Below are 22,767 nucleotides of genomic sequence, written 5' to 3'. Positions count from 1 at the left end.
TTGCACACCAATCTCTTGTTCGGGACCTTGTCAAAAGACTTTTGAAAGTCCAAATACACCACATCCACTGGTTCTCCCTTGTCCACTCTACTAGTTACATCCTCAAAAAATTCCAGAAGATTCGTCAAGCATGATTTCCCTTTCATAAATCCATGCTGACTCGGTCCAATCCTGTCACTGCTTTCCAAATGGACTGCTATTTCATCCTTAATGATTGATTCCAACATTTTCCCCACTACTGATGTCAGGCTAACCGGTCTATAATTACCTGCTTTCTCTCCCTTCTTTTTTAAAAAGTGGCGTTACATTAGCTACCCTCCAGTCCATAGGAACTGATCCAGAGTTGATAGATTGTTGGAAAATGATCACCAATGCATCCACTATTTCTAGAGCCACTTCCTTAAGTACTCTGGGATGCAGACTATCAGGCCCTGGGGATTTATCGGCCTTTAATCCCATCAATTTCCCTAACACAATTTCCCGTCTCATAAGGATATCTTTCAGTTCCTCATTCTCACCAGACCCACTGTCCCCTAGTACATTCGGAAGGTTATTTGTATCTTCCTTTGTGAAGATAGAACCGAAGTATTGGTTCAATTGGTCTGCCATTTGTTTGCAGTACTCCAAGTGTGATCTAACCAAGGTTCGATACAAGTCTAGTATAACTTCTCTACTTTTCAATTCTATCCCTCTAGAAATAAACCCGAGTACTTGGTTTGCTTTTTCATGGTGTGGTTAACCTGTGTCGCAACTTTTAATGATTGGCATATTCGTACTCTGAGATATCTTTGCTCTTCTACCCCATTTAGATCCCAAGTAATATGTGCCTTCCCTATTTTTTTTAACAAAATGTAATATGTCACATTTATTGGTGTTGAATTTCATTTGTTAATTATATGTCCATTCTGCAAGTTTATTAATGTCTTCTTGTAATTTTTTGCAGTCCTCCTCAGTATTGATTGTCCCCCCCCGCCACCAATTTGGTGTCATCCACAAATTTAGGATTGCATTTTTGATTCCAAAGTCTAAATCGTTAATATAAATTGTGAACAACAGTGGTCCCAGCACTGATCCTTGTGGAACACTACTACCCACCTTCTGCCACCCTTTGGAAGATTTGGAGGAATGCAGAGATCTTGGAGTGTTGTCGGGCTGGAGGAGGTTACAGAGATAACTATCTGCTTGGTGAAGCAGGATCTTTTTCACTAATCTACTGCTGAACATCCAAGTCAATAACATTCTTCAGTGCATGGCTCCTAATATTCTACTCCTCCTGCAGTATCCTGCTGACATCCCACATCTGGAGAGACTGGGGAGGGGGAGAGAGAGAGACTGGGGAAGAGGGGGGAGACAGATGGGGGTGGGGGGCAGGGGAGAGACTGGGGGAAGGAGGGAGATAGAATGGGGGGAGGAGGGAGACTGACTTGGGGGCGGGGGAGAGAGAGACTGCAGGGAGGAGGGAGGAGGGAGACTGGGGGGGGGGAGAGAGAGACTGGGGGGAAAGAGGAGAGAGACTGGGGGGAGAGAGAGACTGCGGGGGGGAGGGGGAGATGGGGTAGGGGCAGGGAGAGAGAGAGACTGGGGTGAGGGGGGAGAGGGACTTGGGGGAGAGGGGGAGAGAGACTTGGGGGAGGGAGGGAAAGAGACTGGCGGGGGGGGAGGAGAGAGACGGGGGAGTAGAGAGAGACTGGGGGAGAGAGACTGCGGGGGTGGGGGGAGAGAGAGACTGTGGGGGTGGGGGGAGAGAGAGAGCCTGGCGGGGGGGAGAGAGAGAGCCTGGCGGGGGGAAGAGAGAGAGCCTGGCGGGGGGGAGAGAGAGAGAGAGCCTGGCGGGGGGAGAGAGAGAGAGAGAGACACTGGGGAGGGGAGAGAGTGACGAGGGGGTGGAGAGACTGGAGGAGGGGAGAGAGAGAGAGAGACGCGAGCTGGGGGGAGGGGGGAGAGAGAGAGAGACTGGGGGGGCGGAAAGAGAGAGAGAGACTGGGGGGGGCGCGGAAAGAGAGAGAGAGAGAGTCTGGGGGTGGAAAGAGAGAGAAAGGGACTGGGGAGGGGGAAGAGAGATGGGGGGTGGGGGGGAGAGAGAAACTGGGGGGGTGAGAGAGAGAGAGCTTGGGAGGGGGAAGAGAGAGACTGGGGGGAGGAGGAAGAGAGACTGGAGGGGAGAGAGAGACTCGGGGGGAGAGGGGGAGGGAGACTCGAGGGGAGAGGGGGAGAGCAACTCGGGGGGTAGAGGGGGAGAGAGACTGGGGGGGGAAGAGAGAGACTGGGGGGATAAGAGAGAGAGACTGAAGGGGGGGAAAGAGAGTGACTGGGGAGGAGAGAGACTGGGGGTCAGAGAGAGACGGGGGGGAGAGAGAGACTGGGGGAGAGGTGAAAGAGAGAGAGGGCTTGAGGGGAGGGAAAGCTTGGGGGGAAGGGGAGAGACTGGGGGGAGAGAGAGACTGGGGGGGGGAGAGCAGGTGGGGAGAGACACGGGTGGGGATGGGGGGAGTTGCAGGGGAGAGAGGGAACTCGGGGAAGATGGATCGCATTCTTACAACCCCCTACAAGGGACAGGATGAAATCCAGAAGTCACAACACTGTAACTATTCACTTCCCCTGGGCCCTCGCCTCTTCTCGGCCCCAGACTCACGCCTCTCCTGAGCCCCGGTTGCTTCCTTCTAGAAACTCTTGTCGCTCCTTCGCCCCTCCTGCTGTGCCTGCCCGCACTGCAGTCAGCGACCTGACTTCGCAGCCGTCGCCCTCCTGCAGTGGTATGCCACCGCACGCTGCTCCCTCTGATGGCCCCGGCCTGCTGATGGTCTTGCAGGCCGGGACCGTGCCGATTTCCGGGCAGCGCTGGTCCGCCGCACTCTGTTCCCTCTAATGCAGTCTTTCAGTCACAGGGGCAGACTGCGATATTTGCATGCTCAGTCCATGCAGCAGAGCCGGTCTCCAGTCGTCTTGGGTAATTCTTGCCACTGAACCAAGACCTAGCTCCGTCAAGCCCATGTGGTGGCTGGTGTGCAACGGCCACCCCATGTTAAAAAAATCCACGCACAGGCATCTTCCACCCTCCAAGATGTAGTTCGGGATCTGGAATATTAGGTCCTTCATTGAAACACCTGTGAACTCATTCCTTTTTGGCGTGAAAGCAAGTCAGCCTCGTTGTGAGGGACTGCCTATGATGATGACTATTTACTTCATACCCAGTAAACCTGTTAACAATCTGTACGCAATGCCCCAATTATGGTGGGTTGGGGGAGTTGTGGGGGGTTGGGGAGGAGTAAGGTAATGCACTTGTGCTGGGGTAAGGCACTTAGGCTAGGGTATGGATATGTCTTTTCTGACTTCTGAAGTCAAAATGGATCATGTTACAATATGCAGAGTTAGGCTGGGAGGTTCTGTCCACACATTCCAGAGAAACTTCAGGGGGTGGCTTATCCTCCAAGGGGATCAATCAGTAATAGGTACTGGAGAGCCAATCAGAGAAATGGCTGCATTTCAGTTGGTACAAATAGACGCATCCCAAAAAATCTAGGCTGACATTCCAGTGCAGTGCTGAGGGAGTGCAACACTGTTGTCTTTCAGTTGAGATGTTAAACTGAGACCCTGTCTGCCCTCTCAAGTGGACGTAAAAGATCCCATGGCACTAGTTCGAAGAAAGAGCAGGGGAGTTATCCCCGGTGTGCTGGGCCAATATTTATCCCTCAATCAACATAACAAAAATAGATTATCTGGTCATTATCACATTGCTGTTTGTGGGAGCTTGCTGTGTGCAAATTGGTTGCCGCGGTTCCCACATTACAACAGTGACTACACTCCAAAAGTACTTCATTGGCTGTAAAGCGCTTTGAGACGTCCGGTGGTCGTGAAAGCCGCTATATAAATGTCCGTCTTTCTTTCTCAGCTGTGATTGTATACTGGTACGTGTGAGAAATGATGGGAACATTATGACATATAGGGGTGAAATAAAAAAACTTGCATTTCCAACTTCATTAGCATTGCATCTACAAGGAAGGTGGAAGGCTAACTGGATGGACCTTGGTCTTGTTTCATCTGGCAATTCTTATGTTCCTAATTCCATAATAAGAACATAGAACATAAGAATTAGGAACAGGAGTAGGCCATCTAGCCCCTCGAGCCTGCTCCGCCATTCAATAAGATCATGACTGATCTGGTCGTGGACTCAGCTCCACTTACCCTCCCTCTCCCCGTAACCCTTAATTCCCTTATTGGTTAAAAATCTATCTTTGACTTGAAAACATTCAATGAGCTAGCCTCAACTGCTTCCTTGGGCAGAGAATTCCACAGATTCACAACCCTCTGGGAGAAGAAATTCTTTCTCAACTCGGTTTTAAATTGGCTCCTCCGTATTTTGAGGCTGTGCCCCCTAGTTCTAGTCTTCCCCACCAATGGAAACAACCTCTCTGCCTCTATCTTGTCTATCCCTTTCATGATTTTAAATGTTTCTATAAGATCACCCCTCATCCTTCTGAACTCCAAGGAGTAAAGACCCAGTCTACTCAATCTATCATCATAAGGTAACCCCCTCATTTCTCGAATCAGCCGAGTGAATCGTGTCTGTACCCCTTCCAAAGCTAGTATATCCTTAAGTAAGGTGACCAAAACTGCATGCAGTACTCCAGATGCGGCCTTACCAATACCTTATACAGTTGCAGCAAGACCTCCCTGCTTTTGTACTCCATCCCTTTCGCAATGAAGGCCAACATTCCATTTGCCTTCCTGATTACCTGCTGCACCTGCAAACTAACCTTTTGGGATTCCAAAAAGAGTTTCATGCACAAGGTCCCTCTGCACCACAGCATGTTGTAATTTCTCCCCATTCAAATAATTTTCCCTTTTACTGTTTTTTTTCCCAAGGTGGATGACCTCACACTTTCCGACATTGTATTCCATCTGCCAAACCTTAGCTCATTCGCTTAACCTATCCAAATCTCCTTGCAGCCTCTCTGAGTCCTCTACACAACCCGCTTTCCCACTAATCTTAGTGTCATCTGCAAATTTTGTTGCACTACACTCTGTCCCCTCTTCTAGGTCATCTATGTATATTGTAAACAGTTGTGGTCCCAGCACTGATCCCTGTGGCACACCACTAACCACTGATTTCCAACCGGAAAAGGACCCATTTATCCCAACTCTCTGCTTTCTGTTTGCCAGCCAATTCTCTATCCATGCTAATACATTTCCTCTGACTCCGTGTACCTTTATCTTCTGCAGTAACCTTTTGTGTGGCACCTTATCGAATGCCTTTTGGAAATCTAAATACACCACATCCATCGGTACACCTCTATCCACCATGCTCGTTATATCCTCAAAGAATTTCAATAAGTTAGTTAAACATGATTTCCCTTTCATGAATCCATGCTGCGTCTGCTTGATTGCACTATTCCTATCCAGATGTCCCGCTATTTCTTCCTTAATGATAGTTTCAAGCATTTTCCCCACTACAGATGTTAAACTAACCGGCCTATAGTTACCTGCCTTTTGCCTGCCCCCTTTTTTAAACAGAGGCGTTACATTAGCTGCTCTCCAATCCGCTGGTACCTCCCCAGAGTCCAGAGAATTTTGGTAGATTATAACGAATGCATCTGCTATAACTTCCGCCATCTCTTTTAATACCCTGGGATGCATTTCATCAGGACCAGGGGACTTGTCTACCTTCAGTCCCATTAGCCTGTCCAGCACTACCCCCCTAGTGATAATGATTGTCTCAAGGTCCTCCCTTCCCACATTCCTGTGGCCTGCAAATTTTGACATGGTTTTTGTGTTTTCCACTGTGAAGACGGAAGCAAAATAATTGTTTAAGGTCTCAGCCATTTCCACATTTCCCATTATTAAATCCCCCTTTTCATCTTCTAAGGGACCAACATTTACTTTAGTCACTCTTTTCCGTTTTATATATCTGTAAAAGCCTTTACTATCTGTTTTTATGTTTTGCGCAAGTTTACCTTCGTAATCTATCTTCCCTTTCTTTATTGCTTTTTTAGTCATTCTTTGCTGTTGCTTAAAATTTTCCCAATCCTCCAGTTTCCCACTAACCTTGGCCACCTTATACGCATTGGTCTTTGATTTGATACTTTCCTTTATTTCCTTGGTTATCCACGGCTGGTTATCCCTTCTCTTGCCGCCCTTCTTTTTCACTGGAATATATTTTTGTTGCGCACTATGAAAGAGCTCCTTAAAAGTCCTCCATTGTTCCTCAATTGTGCCACCGTTTATTCCTTGTTTCCAGTCTACTTTAGCCAACTCTGCCCTCATCCCACTGTAGTCCCCTTTGTTTAAGCATAGTACGCTCGTTTCTGACACAACTTCCTCATCCTCAATCTGTATTACGAATTCAACCATATTGTGATCACTCATTCCGAGAGGATCTTTTACGAGGAGATCGTTTATTTTTCCTGTCTCATTACACAGGACCAGATCCAAGATGGCTTGCTCCCTTGTAGGCTCTGTTACATACTGTTCTAAGAAACAATCCCGTATGCATTCTATGAATTCCTCCTCCAGGCTACCCCCTGCGATTTGATTTGACCAATCGATATGTAGGTTAAAATCCCCCATGACTACTGCCGTTCCTTTTTCACATGCCTCCATTATTCCCTTGATAATGCGTGATTACATCGCTGAGAAATTTCTCAAACTGCTTCACGTACAGTGAGCTACTTTAAGAATATAAGAACATAAAAAATAGGAATAGGAATAGGCCACACAGCCCCTCGAACCTGCTCCGCCATTCAATAAGATCATGTCTGATCATGGACTCGGCTCCACTTCCCTGCCTGCTCCCCATAACCCCTTATCCCCTTATCGTTTAAGAAACTGTCTATTTCTGCCTTAAATTTATTCAATGTCCCAACTTCCACAGCTCTCTGAGGAAGCAAATTCCACAGATTTACAACCCTCTGAGAAGAAATTTCTCCTCATCTCTGTTTTAAATGGGCGTCCCCTTATTCTAAGGTAATAGCAGTGCATTTGGAAAGCAGTGACAGGATCGGTCCAAATCAGCATGGATTTATGAAAAGAAAATCATGCCTGACAAATCTTCTAGAGTTTTTTGAGGATGTAACTAGTAGAGTGGATAAGGGAGAACCAGTGGATGTGGTGTATTTGGACTTACAAAAGGCTTTTGACAAGGTCCCACACAAGAGATTAGTGTGCAAAATTAAAGCACATGGTATTGGGGGTAATGTATTGACATGGATAGAGAACTGGTTGGCAGACAGGAAGCCAAGAGTGGGAATAAATGGGCCCTTTTCAGAATGGCAGGCATTGACTAGTGGGGTGCCGCAGGGTTCAGTGCTGGGATCTCATCTATTTACAATATTCATTAATGATTTAATGACGAAGGAATTGAATATAATATTTCCAAGTTTGCAGATGACACTAAGCTGGGTGGCAGTGCGAGCTACGAGGAGGATGCTAAGAGGTTGCAGGGGGACTTGGACAGGTTCGGTGAATGGGCAAATTCATGGCAGATGCAGTATAATGTGGATAAGTGTGAGGTTATCCACTTTGGTGGCAAAAACAGGAAGGCAGATTATTATCTGAATGATGACAGATTAGTAAAAGGGGAGGTACAACGAGACCTGGGTGTCATGGTACATCAGACATTGAAGATAGGCATGCAAGTACAGCAGGCAGTAAAGAAAGCAAATGGCATGTTGGCCTTCATAGCGAGGGGATTTGAGTATAGGAGCAGGGAGGTCTTACTGCAGTTGTACAGGGCCTTGGTGAGGCCACACCTTGAGTATTGTGTGCAGTTTTGGTCTCCTAATCTGAGGAAGTGCTATTGAGGGAGTGCAGAGAAGGTTCACCAGATTGATTCCCGGGATGGCAGGACTGAAATATGAAGAAAGACTGGATCGACTACGCTTATATTCACTGGAATTTAGAAGAATGAGAGAGTATCTCATAGAAACATATAAAATTCTGACGGAATTGGACAGGTTAGATGCAGGAAGAATGTTTCCGATGTTGGGGAAGTCCAGAACCAGGGGTCACAGTCTAAGGATAAGGGGTAAGCCATTTAGGACCGAGATGATTAGAAACTTCTTCACTCAGAGAATTGTGAACCTGTGGAATTCTCTACTACAGAATGTTGTTGAGGCCAGTTCGTTAGATATATTCAAAAGAAAGTTAGATGTGGCCCTTACGGCTAAAGGGATCAAGGAGTATGGAGAGAAAGCAGGAATGGGGTACTGAAGTTGCATGATCAGCCATGATCAGATTGAATGGTGGTGCAGGCTCGAAGGGCCGAATGGCCTACTCCTGCACCTATTTCTATGTTACTATGTTTCTATGCCCTCTAGTTCTCGTCTCCCCCATCAGTCAAAACATCCTCTCTACATCCATCTTGTCAAACCCCCTCATAATCTTATACGTTTCGAGAAGATCACCTCTCATTCTTCTGAATTCCAATGAGTAGAGGCCCAACCTATTCAACCTTTCCTCATAAGTCAATCCCCTCATCCCCGGAATCAACCTAGTGAACCTTCTCTGAACTGCCTCCAAAGCAAGTATATCCTTTCGTAAATATGGAAACCAAAACTGCACGCAGTATACCAGGTGTGGCCTCACCAATACCTTATATAGCTGTAGCAAGACTTCCCCGCTTTTATACTCCATCCCCTTTGCAATAAAAGCCAAGATACTATTGGCCTTCCTATTCACTTGCTGTGCCTGCATACTATTCTTTTGTGTTTCATGCACAATTACCCCCAGGTCCTGCTGTATTGCTGCACTTTGCAATCTTTCTCCATTTAAATAATAACTTGCTCTTTGATTTTTTTCTGCCAAAGTGCATGACCTCACACTTTCCAACATTATGCTCCATCTGCCAAATGTTTGCCCACTCATTTAGCCTGTCTATGTCCTTTTGCAGATTTTTTGTGTCCTCCTCACACATTGCTTTTCCTCCCATCTTTGTATTGTCAGCAAACTTGGCCACGTTACACTCAGTCCCTTCTTTGAAGTCGTTAATATAGATTGTAAATAGTTGGGGCCCCAGCATTGATCCCTGCGACGCCCCACTAGGTACTGGTTGCCAATCAGAGAATAAACCATTTATCCCGAATCTCTGTTCTCTATTAGTTAGCCAATCCTCTATCCATGTTAATATATTACCCCCAATCCCGTGAACTTTAATCTTGTACAGTAACCTTTTATGTGGCACTTTGTCAAATGCCTTCTGAAAGTCCAAATACACCACATCCATTGGTTCCCCTTTATCCTCCCTGTTCATTACATCCTCAAAGAACTCCAGCAAATTTGTCAAAGATGACTTCCCTTTCATAAATCCTTGCTGACGCTGCCTGACCGAATTTTGCTTTTCCAAATGTCCTGCTACAGCTTCTTTAATAATGGACTCCAACATTTTCCCAACCACAGATGTTAGGCTAACTGGTGTATAGTTTCCTGCTTTTTGTCTGCCTCCTTTTTTTAAATAGGGGAGACAAAGATCATTGTAAAAAATAACCAGCTAATTCTAGCTTTGGAAGGAATGTTAGATAAGAAATTGGGAGAACTCCCTGCTCTTCTTCAAATATTTTGTGGGATCTTTAACATCCACCTAAAGCATTACAGTGTAACAGGCAGTCATCTCAGTTCAACATGGGTATTAAGGGAATCAGGGGATATGGGAATAGTGCAGGAAAGTGGAGTTGAGGTCGAAGATCATCTTATTGAATGGTAGAGCAGACTCGAGGAGCCAAATGACCTACTCCTGCTCCTAGTTCTTATGTTCTTCTTTAACATCTTATCTCAAGCATGTGCCTCTACAATGCAACACACCCAGTAGCAGTGCATTCATTGTGTCCTGGACCAGTGCAAGTAAATGATCCCGAGCCCAGGAGCAGTGCACCCAAAGTGTCCTGGCCCAGGAGTGCTTGTATCCCTGTCCTGGCCATTAATGATAAAATGGGGTCTCCTCCCATTTTCCCTGAACTTTGCACCCAGGGAAAGGACGTTCTGCAAAAAGGTCAGAGAAAATCAGCTCCAACCAATTGTTAACACAGTGCGGGTGATAGATAATGTTCAGATTTGGCCTGGGCAGAACATTGGCGATAGCAGATCGGTTGTCCGTTAGACAGCCCGCCCGAGTTTCTTTTCCATTCAAGTTGGGTGGGGTGGAGAACGGGCTGATGATCCGACACTGCCCGTTTTCCACTTCCGGCAAAGTTAAAGGTACCTCGCCCCGGTAAATTGGAACATTCAGAGTGAGTCGAGGGAGGCTCTTGCTGCAATCAGTAACTGGCTTGGCAGGAGACACTGGAATAATTAGCGAAGAATCCTTCACCACAGCAGATGCAGGCCATTTAAACATTGTGAGTCTTAAACTGACGTCCAAGAATCTAGCAAGTTTTCAAACCGCTGTCCTTCATACAACGTTTGAAAGTAGAAGTTGCATCAAGATCTCTTCAGTTGGAAACTTTTCTCCATCCACATTGCATCTAAACTTATATTTTGTTGATTTATCCGCACCTCCCCCAGCAACCCCCAAATCCTATCAGTCAGAGCCTCTGTGAATTTGCTGCTTAATTAAGATTAACAACTTAATTAAAGGTCATTTTAAATTCTGGCACGGCAGGGCAGCCATTTTATCAAATTATGAAATCCTTACAGCATTGGAACATAGGCTCAGGAGTACGTCATTCAGCCCCAAGAGGAATACATCCAGTCAGAGTTGGCAAGCCAAGCTTTCGCTCACCTGTCCTATTATCTCCTTCTTTGGTTAGAAACATAGAAACATAGAAAATAGGTGCAGGAGCAGGCCATTCAGCCCTTCTAGCCTGCACCGCCATTCAATGAGTTCATGGCTGAACATGAAACTTCAGTACCCCCTTCCTGCTTTCTCGCCATAACCCTTGATCCCCCGAGTAGTAAGGACTTCATCTAACTCCCTTTTGAATATATTTAGTGAATTGGCCTCAACTACTTTCTGTGGTAGAGAATTCCACAGGTTCACCACTCTCTGGGTGAAGAAGTTTCTCCTCATCTCGGTCCTAAATGGCTTACCCCTTATCCTCAGACTGTGACCCCTGGTTCTGGACTTCCCCAACATTGGGAACATTCTTTCTGCATCTAACCTGTCTAAACCCGTCAGAATTTTAAACGTTTCTATGAGGTCCCCTCTCATTCTTCTGAACTCCAGTGAATACAAGCCCAGTTGATCCAATCTTTCTTGATAGGTCAGTCCCGCCATCCCGGGAATCAGTCTGGTGAACCTTCGCTGCACTCCCTCAATAACAAGAATGTCCTTCCTCAAGTTAGGAGACCAAAACTGTACACAATACTCCAGGTGTGGCCTCACCAAGGCCCTGTACAACTGTATCAACACCTCCCTGCCCCTGTATTCAAATCCCCTCGCTATGAAGACCAACATGCCATTTGCTTTCTTAACCGCCTGCTGTACCTGCATGCCAACCTTCAATGACTGATGTACCATGACACCCAGGTCTCGTTGCACCTTCCCTTTTCCTAATCTGTCACCATTCAGATAATAGTCTGTCTCTCTGTTTTTACCACCAAAGTGGATAACCTCACATTTATCCACATTATACTTCATCTGCCATGCATTTGCCCACTCACCTAACCTATCCAAGTCACTCTGCAGCCTAATAGCATCCTCCTCGCAGCTCACACTGCCACCCAACTTAGTATCATCTGCAAATTTGGAGATACTGCATTTAATCCCCTCGTCTAAATCATTAATGTACAATGTAAACAGCTGGGGCCCCAGCACAGAACCTTGCGGCACTCCACTAGTCACTGCCTGCCATTCTGAAAAGTACCCGTTTACTCCTACTCTTTGCTTCCTGTCTGACAACCAGTTCTCAATCCACATCAGCACACTACCCCCAATCCCATGTGCTTTAACTTTGCACATTAATCTCTTGTGTGGGACCTTGTCGAAAGCCTTCTGAAAGTCCAAATATACCACATCAACTGGTTCTCCTTTGTCCACTTTACTGGAAACATCCTCAAAAAATTCCAGAAGATTTGTCAAGCATGATTTCCCTTTCACAAATCCATGCTGACTTGGACCTATCATGTCACCATTTTCCAGATGCACTGCTATGACATCCTTAATAATTGATTCCATCATTTTACCCACTACTGAGGTCAGGCTGACCGGTCTATAATTCCCTGTTTTCTCTCTCCCTCCTTTTTTAAAAAGTGGGGTTACATTGGCTACCCTCCACTCCATAGGAACTGATCCAGAGTCAATGGAATGTTGGAAAATGACTGTCAATGCATCCGCTATTTCCAAGGCCACCTCCTTAAGTACTCTAGGATGCAGTCCATCAGGCCCTGGGGATTTATCGGCCTTCAATCCCATCAATTTCCCCAACACAATTTCCCGACTAATAAAGATTTCCCTCAGTTCCCCCTCCTTACTAGACCCTCTGACCCCTTTTATATCCGGAAGGTTGTTTGTATCCTCCTTCGTGAATACCGAACCAAAGTACTTGTTCAATTGGTCTGCCATTTCTTTGTTCCCCGTTATGACTTCCCCTGATTCTGACTGCAGGGGACCTACGTTTGTCTTCACCAACCTTTTTCTCTTTACATACCTATAGAAACTTTTGCAATCCGCCTTAATGTTCCCTGCAAGCTTCTTCTCGTACTCCATTTTCCCTGCCCTAATCAAACCCTTTGTCCTCCTCTGCTGAGTTCTAAATTTCTCCCAGTCCCCAGGTTCGCTGCTATTTCTGGCCAATTTGTATGCCACTTCCTTGGCTTTAATACTATCCCTGATTTCCCTAGGTAGCCACGGTTGAGCCACCTTCCCTTTTTTATTTTTACGCCAGACAGGAATGTACAATTGTTGTAATTCATCCATGCGGTCTCTAAATGTCTGCCATTGCCCATCCACAGTCAACCCCCTAAGTATCATTCGCCAATCTATCCTAGCCAATTCACGCCTCATACCTTCAAAGTTACCCTTCTTTAAGTTCTGGACCATGGTCTCTGAAATTACTGTTTCATTCTCCATCCTAATGCAGAATTCCACCATATTATGGTCACTCTTCCCCAAGGGGCCTCGCACAATGAGATTGCTAATTAATCCTCTCTCATTACACAACACCCAGTCTAAGATGGCCTCCCCCCTAGTTGGTTCCTCAACATATTGGTCTAGAAAACCATCCCTTATGCACTCCAGGAAATCCTCCTCCACCGTATTGCTTCCAGTTTGGCTAGCCCAATCTATGTGCATATTAAAGTCACCCATTATAACTGCTACACCTTTATTGCATGCACCCCTAATTTCCTGTTTGATGCCCTCCCCAACATCCCTATTACTGTTTGGAGGTCTGTACACAACTCCTACTAACGTTTTTTGCCCTTTGGTGTTCTGCAGCTCTACCCATATAGATTCCACATCATCCAAGCTAATGTCTTTCCTAACTATTGCATTAATCTCCTCTTTAACCAGCAATGCTACCCCACCTCCTTTTCCTTTTATTCTATCCTTCCTGAATGTTGAATACCCCTGAATGTTGAGTTCCCAGCCCTGATCATCCTGGAGCCACGTCTCCGTAATCCCAATCACATCATATTTGTTAACATCTATTTGCACAATTAATTCATCCACCTTATTGCGGATACTCCTTGCATTAAGACACAAAGCCTTCAGGCTTGTTTTATTAACACCCTTTGTCCTTTTAGAATTTTGCTGTACAGTGGCCCTTTTTGTTCTTTGCCTTGGGTTTCTCTGCCCTCCACTTTTCCTCATCTCCTTTCTGTCTTTTGCTTTTGTCTCCTTTTTGTTTCCCTCTGTCTCCCTGCATTGGTTCCCATCCCCCTGCCATATTAGTTTAAATCCTCCCCAACAGCACTAGCAAACACTCCCCCTAGGACATTGGTTCCGGTCCTGCCCAGGTGCAGACCGTCCGGTTTGTACTGGTCCCACCTCCCCCAGAACCGGTCCCAATGCCCCAGGAATTTGAATCCCTCCCTGCTGCACCACTGCTCAAGCCACGTATTCATCTGCGCTATCCTGCGATTCCTACTCTGACTATCACGTGGCACTGGTAGCAATCCCGAGATTACTACTTTTGAGGTCCTACTTTTTAATTTAGCTCCTAGCTCCTTAAATTCGTTTCGTAGGACCTCATCCCTTTTTTTACCTATGTCGTTGGTACCAATGTGCACCACGACAATTGGCTGTTCTCCCTCCCATTTCAGAATGTCCTGCAACCGCTCCGAGACATCCTTGACCCTTGCACCAGGGAGGCAACATACCATCCTGGAGTCTCGGTTGCGGCCGCAGAAACGCCTATCTATTCCCCTCACAATTGAATCCCCTATCACTATCGCTCTCCCACTCTTTTTCTTGCCCTCCTGTGCAGCAGAGCCAGCCACGGTGCCATGAACTTGGCTGCTGCTGCCCTCCCCTGATGAGTCATTCCCCTCAACAGTACCCAAAGCGGTGTATCTGTTTTGCAGGGGATGACCACAGGGGACCCCTGCACTACCTTCCTTGCACTACTCTTCCTGCTGGTCTTCCATTCCCTATCTGGCTGTGGACCCTTTCCCTGCGGTAAGACCAACTCACTACACGTGATACTCACGTCATTCTCAGCATCGTGGATGCTCCAGAGTAAATCCACCCTCAGCTCCAATTCCGTAACGCGGACCGTCAGGAGCCGGAGGTGGACACACTTCCCGCACACGTAGTCGTCAGGGACACCGGAAGTGTCCCTGAGTTCCCACATGGTACAGGAGGAGCATAACACCCGACCGAGCTCTCCTGCCATGTCTTAACCCTTAGATACACTTAAACTGGTAATAACAATGTTAAAAGTTACTGACCAATATAAGAAGAAAAAGAAAAACTACTCACCAATCACCAGCCAATCACTTACCCCCTAGGCTGTGACGTCACCTTTGTATCTTTGCCTTCTCCCTGTAGCTGCACCGGTACGCCTCTCGCCGACCCCGGACTCGCGCTGCTCCGAGCTCCCGCCTCCTCGACTGACTGCTCGAACTGCTCGACTCCCGCTGGCCTTTATAGGCCTCTCGCCGACCCCGGACTCGCGCTGCTCCGAGCTCCCGCCTCCTCGACTGACTGCTCGAACTGCTCGACTCCCGCTGGCCTTTATAGGCCTCTCGCCGACCCCGGACTCGCGCTGCTCCGAGCTCCCGCCTCCTCGACTGACTGCTCGAACTGCTCGACTCCCGCTGGCCTTTATAGGCCTCTCGCCGACCCCGGACTCGCGCTGCTCCGAGCTCCCGCCTCCTCGACTGGTGTAAAGTTTTGCCTGATTACACTCCTGTGAAGCACCTTGGGATATTACAACTTTCAAGTCGCTATATAAATGCAAATTGTTGTTGTTGCTCATTGATTTGTTTTTATTATTCTTTGCAAAGATTTTCTTGCTGAAATAACAGTAGCAAAGGACTGCGTCACTAAGATGGTGGGTGGGGGGAAATGAGTTACGGTTGTCGGTATACACCCCAACTGGAGGCCTGAGGCCAGCCTGAAATTGGTCCACAGGCCTCATTATCATTATTTGGGCAATCTGTCTGAACCATTCACAGCTCCACACGCAGCTTGGAGAGGCTGAATGTTGGGCCCTTTGCCTCGCTGTCAGTGGCCGGAAGCTAAGTCCCACGAAGGAAGGGCTAAAACTCACAATGTAGGGGAGAGGTGCGCGATCACAAGGACTCTGGAGTCACGGGAGAACTCCTGCTCCTCCTGGCTCAACATTTAAAAAAAATTAACTTTACCTTTTGTTAGGGTCCACTGAAGTATCCTATTTGGGGCAGGCCCGGCAAATCTCCCAGAGGTGCCCATATATAGGCGTTTGCCCCTCATTAACATATGCATGGGGCCTAACATCAGTTTTTAGGCAACCTCCTGAGACGCCTAAATATAAAATGGGCCCAACCAATTTGGCAGTGGCCCGAACACACGTACAGATTGGGCACAGGTCATCTCACTGCTGCGTTTGTCAGCATTGTGCCCGTTTTACACCCAAAAAAAGGGGGCAACGCATACCAATTTCTATCTCAGTGCATATATTTCTAGCTCCAGCAGAGCTTGGTTATTATTTTTAAAAGGAGATACAAAAGTCAAAACTGGGGGGGGGGTAATTTTAATCTTCATCACTTCAGGTAGATTGTGTATAACGGGAAATGGTGAGTCGGCAGCCCCTTTTATATCTCTCCCCTTCGAAGTCAAAAGAAATTAAAACGGGGAGAGGTCTAAATGGGCTGCCAACTCGCTATCGCCCATTTTACACTATCACACAAAGCCAAGATGGTAGGCCACCATCGGATCACCTGCCCATTCAGAACCCGCCCACATTTCCTTTTCATTGCAATCCGCTCTTCCAGTTTCCTGCCCTGGCTTTAAGGTATATATAAATGTTTTAACTAAAATATTTGTCTGGCTGTATATTTCAGTTCAATGACAATTCTGCATCTCATCACAGTAAGAGAGATTCCAAAATCTTTATCAGGTGTTTCTGAAACTGACGTCACAGAACCAACTTTCAGAGGAACTGGGATGGTGGAGTTGGAACTGAAGATCAGCCATGATCTTATTGAGTGGCGGAGCTGGTTCAAAGGGCCAAATGGCCTATTCCTGCTCTAGTTTCTTATGTTCTTATGTTCAATGTTAACATTCTACATTTTTCACTTTGTAAATATTGTTGCTTTGACAGGGTTTCATACATTTCAATGCTGCCTATTTACAATTCATCGACGCTTTCAACTTCTCTTTGATTACTTGTGTGGTCTTTGCTTTGTTTTTTGTTTTTTTTAGATTCTTTGACTCAACACCTCTCGGCCAAATCCTCAATCGTTTTTCTGCTGACACAAACATTATCGATCAGGTATGGATGTTAAGTATTGTGACAAGTTTCGTAGACTTGTAATCACTTAAGTATCAAAGATTAAGTGGTGATCTAATTGAGGTGTTTAAGACGTTTAAAGGATTTGATAGTTTCTCTCTATCTACCCTATCTCCTCTAGTGGTGGAGTCCACAACAAAGGGGCATAACCAATGTTCCGTAATCTTTTTGGGGTGCACGTCCCCTTTAAGGGGATGTGGGCCCATTCATAGTTTCGTGCATGCGCTAATTTTAACATTGCAAAAGCCGGTCCCAGGCTGAGTGGGTATCGGCAGAGGGCGGCGAGGCCACACAGTTTGTAGGGAACGTTGGGCCTAACCAAGCCAGGAAAATGGCGTTATGATACAGATCAGCCATGATCTAATTGAATGGTGGCAGAGGCTCGAGGGACTGAATGGCCTCCTGTTTCTATGTAACTGTACTGGCATTTGGGAAGCTCTTTGCCCTTAATTAAAATGGACCATGTCATCTGAACCCTGCCCACAAAAAGACCACAAAAGCCCTTTTTGGAATCAGGAAAGTTGGAATTAGGTAAAATCTTCAGTAATTATTTGAGGGACAGGTACGCTAAATTTATCTTGTGCCTTGAACGATGGCTGTTCATTAATAATGTTCAAACTACCTAAATGTGTGGGGCAAACCTTTGAAATCTTTCAACACATCAGTTGTTATCTTCTGATTCTTCTGCATGTGCACCAGCGAAGATTAGAATTTAGATGAATATAATCTTAAATGTCCATGTTAAAGATTTAGCACTAAAAATTGATTGAGACCTGTAGAAATATGGGGCCCAAGTTTCCACATGATTTGCACCTGATTTTTAGGAGCAACTGGTGGAGAACGGACTATCTTAGAAATCGCAATTCTCCACATTTTTTTTTTCTGCAGTTCTAGTCAGGTAGAACAGTTCTACTTTGGAACAGAATTTTTTCTTCAAAAGGGGGCGTATCCGGCCACTAACACCTGATTTGAAAGTTTCCACAGTGAAAACGTACTCCAAACTAACTTAGAATGGAGCAAGTGAAGATTTTTGTAGAACTGAAAAAAACCTGTTCTACACATTAAAAAATCAGGCGCAGGTTACAAATTAGGCATCCAGAACGAGGTGGGGGGGGGGGGGGCGGGGAAGGGAAGTCATTAAATTCTACAATAAATCCTTATTTATACTTCTACAAATATTATACAAATAAATCCAACCTGAATAAATATTTATAAGCAAATAAAAGATTAAATAAACCATCTTCCTACCTGTGTGAAAGTGCTTCAGGCACGGAGAATGCTGCAGTCAGCCTGAGGCGCCCGTTCTTCCCGCGGGGGTGGGGGGAGGCGCCCGTTCTTCCCGCGGGGGGGGGGAGGAGGTGCCCGTTCTTCCCGCGGGGGAGGGAGGAGGCGCCCGTTCTTCCCGCGGGGGAGGGGGGAAGGAGACAGTGAGAAGGCTGCAAGAAGCCTCAGTGCTGATGGCAATGTGCTTTTATTAAAAAATGTTCAAAAATTAAACAGCTACAAAGAACTACAAAAATGGCCAAGTGCCAATGTTTCCTTCACACTGTGCGTGCGCGAACGCTCCAACGCGCATGCACAGCGTTGCCGGCAGGAAAAAAAATAATTTAAATATTACCCGCCCCCTCCCACTTACAAAATCGGCGCGAGTGTAGGCTCCGCCCCCCTGGGCGCCGCGCCAAACAGACAAGGAGCTGCAAAGCACTCCAGAATCGCGCGTTTTTTTTCCGGCGCCGTTTTAGGTGCGAAAAACGGGCGCCCAGCTCGGAGGGGCGCCCGTTTTTTATCGTGTGGAAACTTGGGCCCATGGTGTTTATCCAGTAATTCAATTGTATATGTCTCAACATTTTACTTGCTGTATTTGAGTGTCCAGTTATTTCTGTAATGTGAATCACTGCCTTTAGGTCAAGGTACCAATACAGAAGTTGGGGGAAAGCACAGTGTGGTTAGTTTTCACTGCTATCGCTGGGCATTAATGAGCCGGTAACAGCCTCAAAATTGGGTCGGTTGCGCTTAGGCACCCGCCTGTTTCAGGCGGTGGGCATCGTTTAATATACAAATCATGGTTCAAGGACCTTATTTTAGGTTGGTACTGGACCGAGCCTGCACTGGGCAAACTCTGACCAGCTCCACAGGCGATGGAGCCAAAGAGATCCAGACAAGGTAACTCTGTAATTAGCGCTCCTGCTCCTCCCAGGTCCACAAAAAGAATCTGGGCCAAGGCTCCCCTAGGACCCCCACCTTGCACAATCGCGACCCCTTGCCCCTTTCCGCCCGCCCATACTTACCTTGCTAGCTGCTGGGCTGGCCCAATATTGGGAGGCCTCAATCCAGCGAGCTGCACCGGGGTTGTTCATTTGGCACCCTGCAGTTCCCCAGCCCGACGTTAATGTGGTCGGTGCCTCACAACCATGGCCGTCTTTTCGGAGCGGGTTCGGGCGATCGGCCGGTCGGTCACCCACAAGTCAAGACCAACCCCATGGTGAACAGATGTAGCAATCGATGGGCATTAGCTGTCAACAAGGAGGACATAAGATGATGCAGCCAGAGCTGGGATGTGAACAACAGTCAGGAAGAATGAAAGGAATGTCGATAAGGAAAACTACAGGCTGGTCTGAGCTGAAACAGCTGTAATAGACCGCACGAGATTGTGACATCTGTGACATCCATCCAGCAAGACCTTGCTGTCACTGCAGCTTCCCCCATTTCAGCAGAATTCAGCCCATTAGTGTCAGCTGTGGCTCAGTGAGCAGCAATCCTCATCTCTGAATTAGCAGGTTGTGGGTTCAAGTCCCACTCCAGGAACTTGAGCACTAAAATCCAGGCTGACATTCCAGTGCAGTGCTGAGGGAGCACTGCATTGTCGGAAGTGCCAGTTTTCGGATGTGACATTAAACCGAGGCCCTTCTGCTCTCTCAAGTGCCCATGGCACTATATCGAATAAGAGCAGGGGAGTTATCCCCTGTGTCCTGGCCAATATTTAGCCCTCAATCAACAGAACAAAAACAGATGATCTGGTTATTATCACATTATGTAGGAGCTTGCTTGTGCGCAAATTGGCTGCCATGTTTCCTACATTACAACAATGACTACACTCCAAAAGTACTTAATTGGCTATAAAGCGCTTTGAGATGTCCAGCGATTGTGAAAGACGCTATATAAATCCAAGTCTTTCTCTTTATTAATTGAGCCAAATATTACCTTATTCACTGTTGAAGACACCACTTGGCATTATTCCCACTGCAGCACTCTGAATGATGATCTTCGGAGAGCTGCATGGGATTTGATGTAACCCACTGTTCATCCACAGATGGCACAGTTTGAAATACGTCTAGAACTGTTAACTTGTGAGATGAGATTAGTAACTGTTGCCTCTTTGTACCCAGCATATCCCACCAACTCTGGAGTCCTTGACTAGATCAACCTTCCTCTGCCTGTCAGCAATAGGCGTGCTTACATTTGTCACGCCAATCTTCCTCGTGGCTTTATTGCCTTTTGGTGTTGCCTTTTACTTTATACAGAAATACTTCCGGGTCGCCTCAAAGTAAGTAACAACCAAGCACCTAAGTCTGTGAAACGTTTTCTGAAGTAGATCACTGCTAAGCCCTTCCTTATTGTTTAAGACTCATACAATATAATCAGATGTTTAAGTTGACCTCACAATTCGCTTGGATGAGATTCGACCAGTTTTCACATTGAACATGTCCCTTTCATAAGAATATAAGAACATACGAAATAGGAACAGGAGTAGGCCCTAAGACCCCTCAAGTCTGCTCCGCCATTCAATAAGATCATGGCTGATCACCGACCCCCCCCACCCCCACACACACTGTGTCTAATATAGATCAACCTCCACCCCCCCCACACACTATGTCTAATACAGACTGACCACTCCCCCACCCCCACACACACTGTCTAATACAGACTGACCCCCCGCTCCCCAACACACACTGTATCTAATATAGACTGACCCCCCTCCCCCCACACACACTGTCTAATACAGACCGACCCCCCCCCCCCACATACACTGTCTAATACAGACCGACCGCCCCCCCACACACACTGTGCCTAACACAGACTGACCCTCCCCCCCCCCACAAACACTGTGTCTAATACAGACTGACTCCCTCACCCCCCCACACACACAGTGTCTAATATAGACCGATCACCCCCCACACACACACTCTCTAATACAGACCGACCGCCCCCCCCACACACACTGTGTCTAATACAGATCAACCCCCCCACACACACAGTGTCTAATACAGACCGACCCCCCCCCCACACACACGGTATCTAATACAGACCGACTCCCCTACCCCCACCCCCCACACACACTGTGTCCAATACAGACTGACCCCCTCCCCACAAACACTGTGTCTAATACAGACCGACCCCCCCGCCCCCCAATACACATACACTGTGTCTAATACAGATGTCTTTTAGTGCACTCTTCATCCATTGCAAAGAAAGATCATTGATCTAACGGACTGAACATTCCTGGATCCCTGATGCCGTTGGTGGGGTAGAACCCCCAACCCCCCACCAAAGGCCAGGGACCCTGCCCCAAATTCCAGGGATGGGGTCATTTGCACAGCCGCAGGTCCTTCCTTTATAAAAGTGGCTGTCCCTAGCATGCATTTCCTTTATGCCTGCCCCACACCACCTCTGTCATAATTTGGCTGTAACACTGTGATCGGCTGAAATTAAATAAAACATAACTCTGTAACTATGAACACTAAGGAAAATCTGACAATGAAACACAGAAAGTAAACCATTCAAATCACTCAAAATGTTTGTTCGAAATTTCCCCCCCTTTAACCAGCTTACTGGACACAGATAAAAGAAACACTACTTACAAAAATAACATCTAAAAATATAAATCATTTAGACCAAATAGTTCAACCTCTCCATAAAATGAACCAATTCCTGTTTAAAATGCTTCTATTAACTTTAACCTTCCCCCGAGGCCTAATCTCCCTCACAGGTCTGGGTCCTCACTTTGCCTCTCGTTCCGCTGTCCCTTCACTTCCTGTAGGAGCAGTCTCCATCCCATTGAGGGATACCAGCCAATTTCAACAGGGTATAACAGAATTTGATCTACCAAAAAAGGGCCGCCCATATTTTGCCTAATGGTCTTTTTCAGTCCCGAAAGGTCCTTGGGGCTGACTCTCCTCCCCCCCAACCTGAGTGCAAGTCACACTGAGCATGCCCAAAGTGCATACGGCCTGTCGGGATCCGAACCAGCCTGTGTTTGAGGGTTCAGTTCATTCTAAAGGTCCTGGTGCAGAAATGCCCTTTGGAAGAGGCTTTCGGCCAGAAATGTAGGAGGAATCTGTACCACCTGCAGCTGTGCTTGTGGTCCCTGGAGTCAGGGCCTTGGAGCTGCCATCCAGAAGGATCAGCCAGAAAGCCTTCAGCACTGATGTGCATGCTGGAAAAGAAAGGACCTACCTATAGTCTTTTGCCAACCCCTTCCCAGATTCTTTGATGTGAGGGGGGCTGGTGCCTTCGACAGCATCTCCCAAACCCACGACCTCCACCACCTAGCAGGACAAGGGCAGCAAACGCATGGGAGCACCATCACCTCCAAGTTCCCCTGCAAGTCACACACCATGCTGACTTGGACATATATTGCTGTTCCTTCATGGTCGCTGGGTCAAAGTCCTGGCACTCCCTCCCTGTGAAAGCACCTTCACCACTGGGACTGCAGCGGTTCAAGTAGGCGGCCCACCAACACCTTCTCAAGGACAACTGGGGATGGGCAATAAATGCTGGACTCGCCAGCGCCGGCCATATCCCGAGAATTAATTAAAATAAACTTGCTGTCGTGCGCTTTGTGATTGGGACTCTGGAAAGTGGAGTTGTGGAACATGGGTCAGAGTCGGATGACATCAGTCCCGTC

At 46.9% G+C, this 22,767-nt stretch overlaps 1 protein-coding gene across 3 annotated transcripts in view; it reads left to right on the top strand.

Moving 5' to 3' along the window:
- The window catches only part of LOC139278615 (ATP-binding cassette sub-family C member 9-like), a 250,863-nt gene that overhangs the window by 185,057 nt on the left and 43,039 nt on the right, over positions 1-22,767 (top strand). For all 3 annotated transcript variants that reach the window (XM_070897599.1, XM_070897597.1, XM_070897598.1), the window contains 2 exons: positions 16,775-16,844; positions 20,249-20,406. In XM_070897599.1, coding sequence (XP_070753700.1) covers positions 16,775-16,844; positions 20,249-20,406 — 228 coding nt within the window. The remainder of the gene's footprint in view (positions 1-16,774; positions 16,845-20,248; positions 20,407-22,767) is intronic.

Source organism: Pristiophorus japonicus, chromosome 13, assembly GCF_044704955.1.
Source record: "Pristiophorus japonicus isolate sPriJap1 chromosome 13, sPriJap1.hap1, whole genome shotgun sequence".
In the NCBI taxonomy this organism is placed as follows: Eukaryota; Metazoa; Chordata; class Chondrichthyes; family Pristiophoridae; genus Pristiophorus; species Pristiophorus japonicus.
The sequence above is the reverse complement of the archived record's forward strand: the minus strand, read 5'-3'. Positions and strand labels throughout refer to the sequence as shown.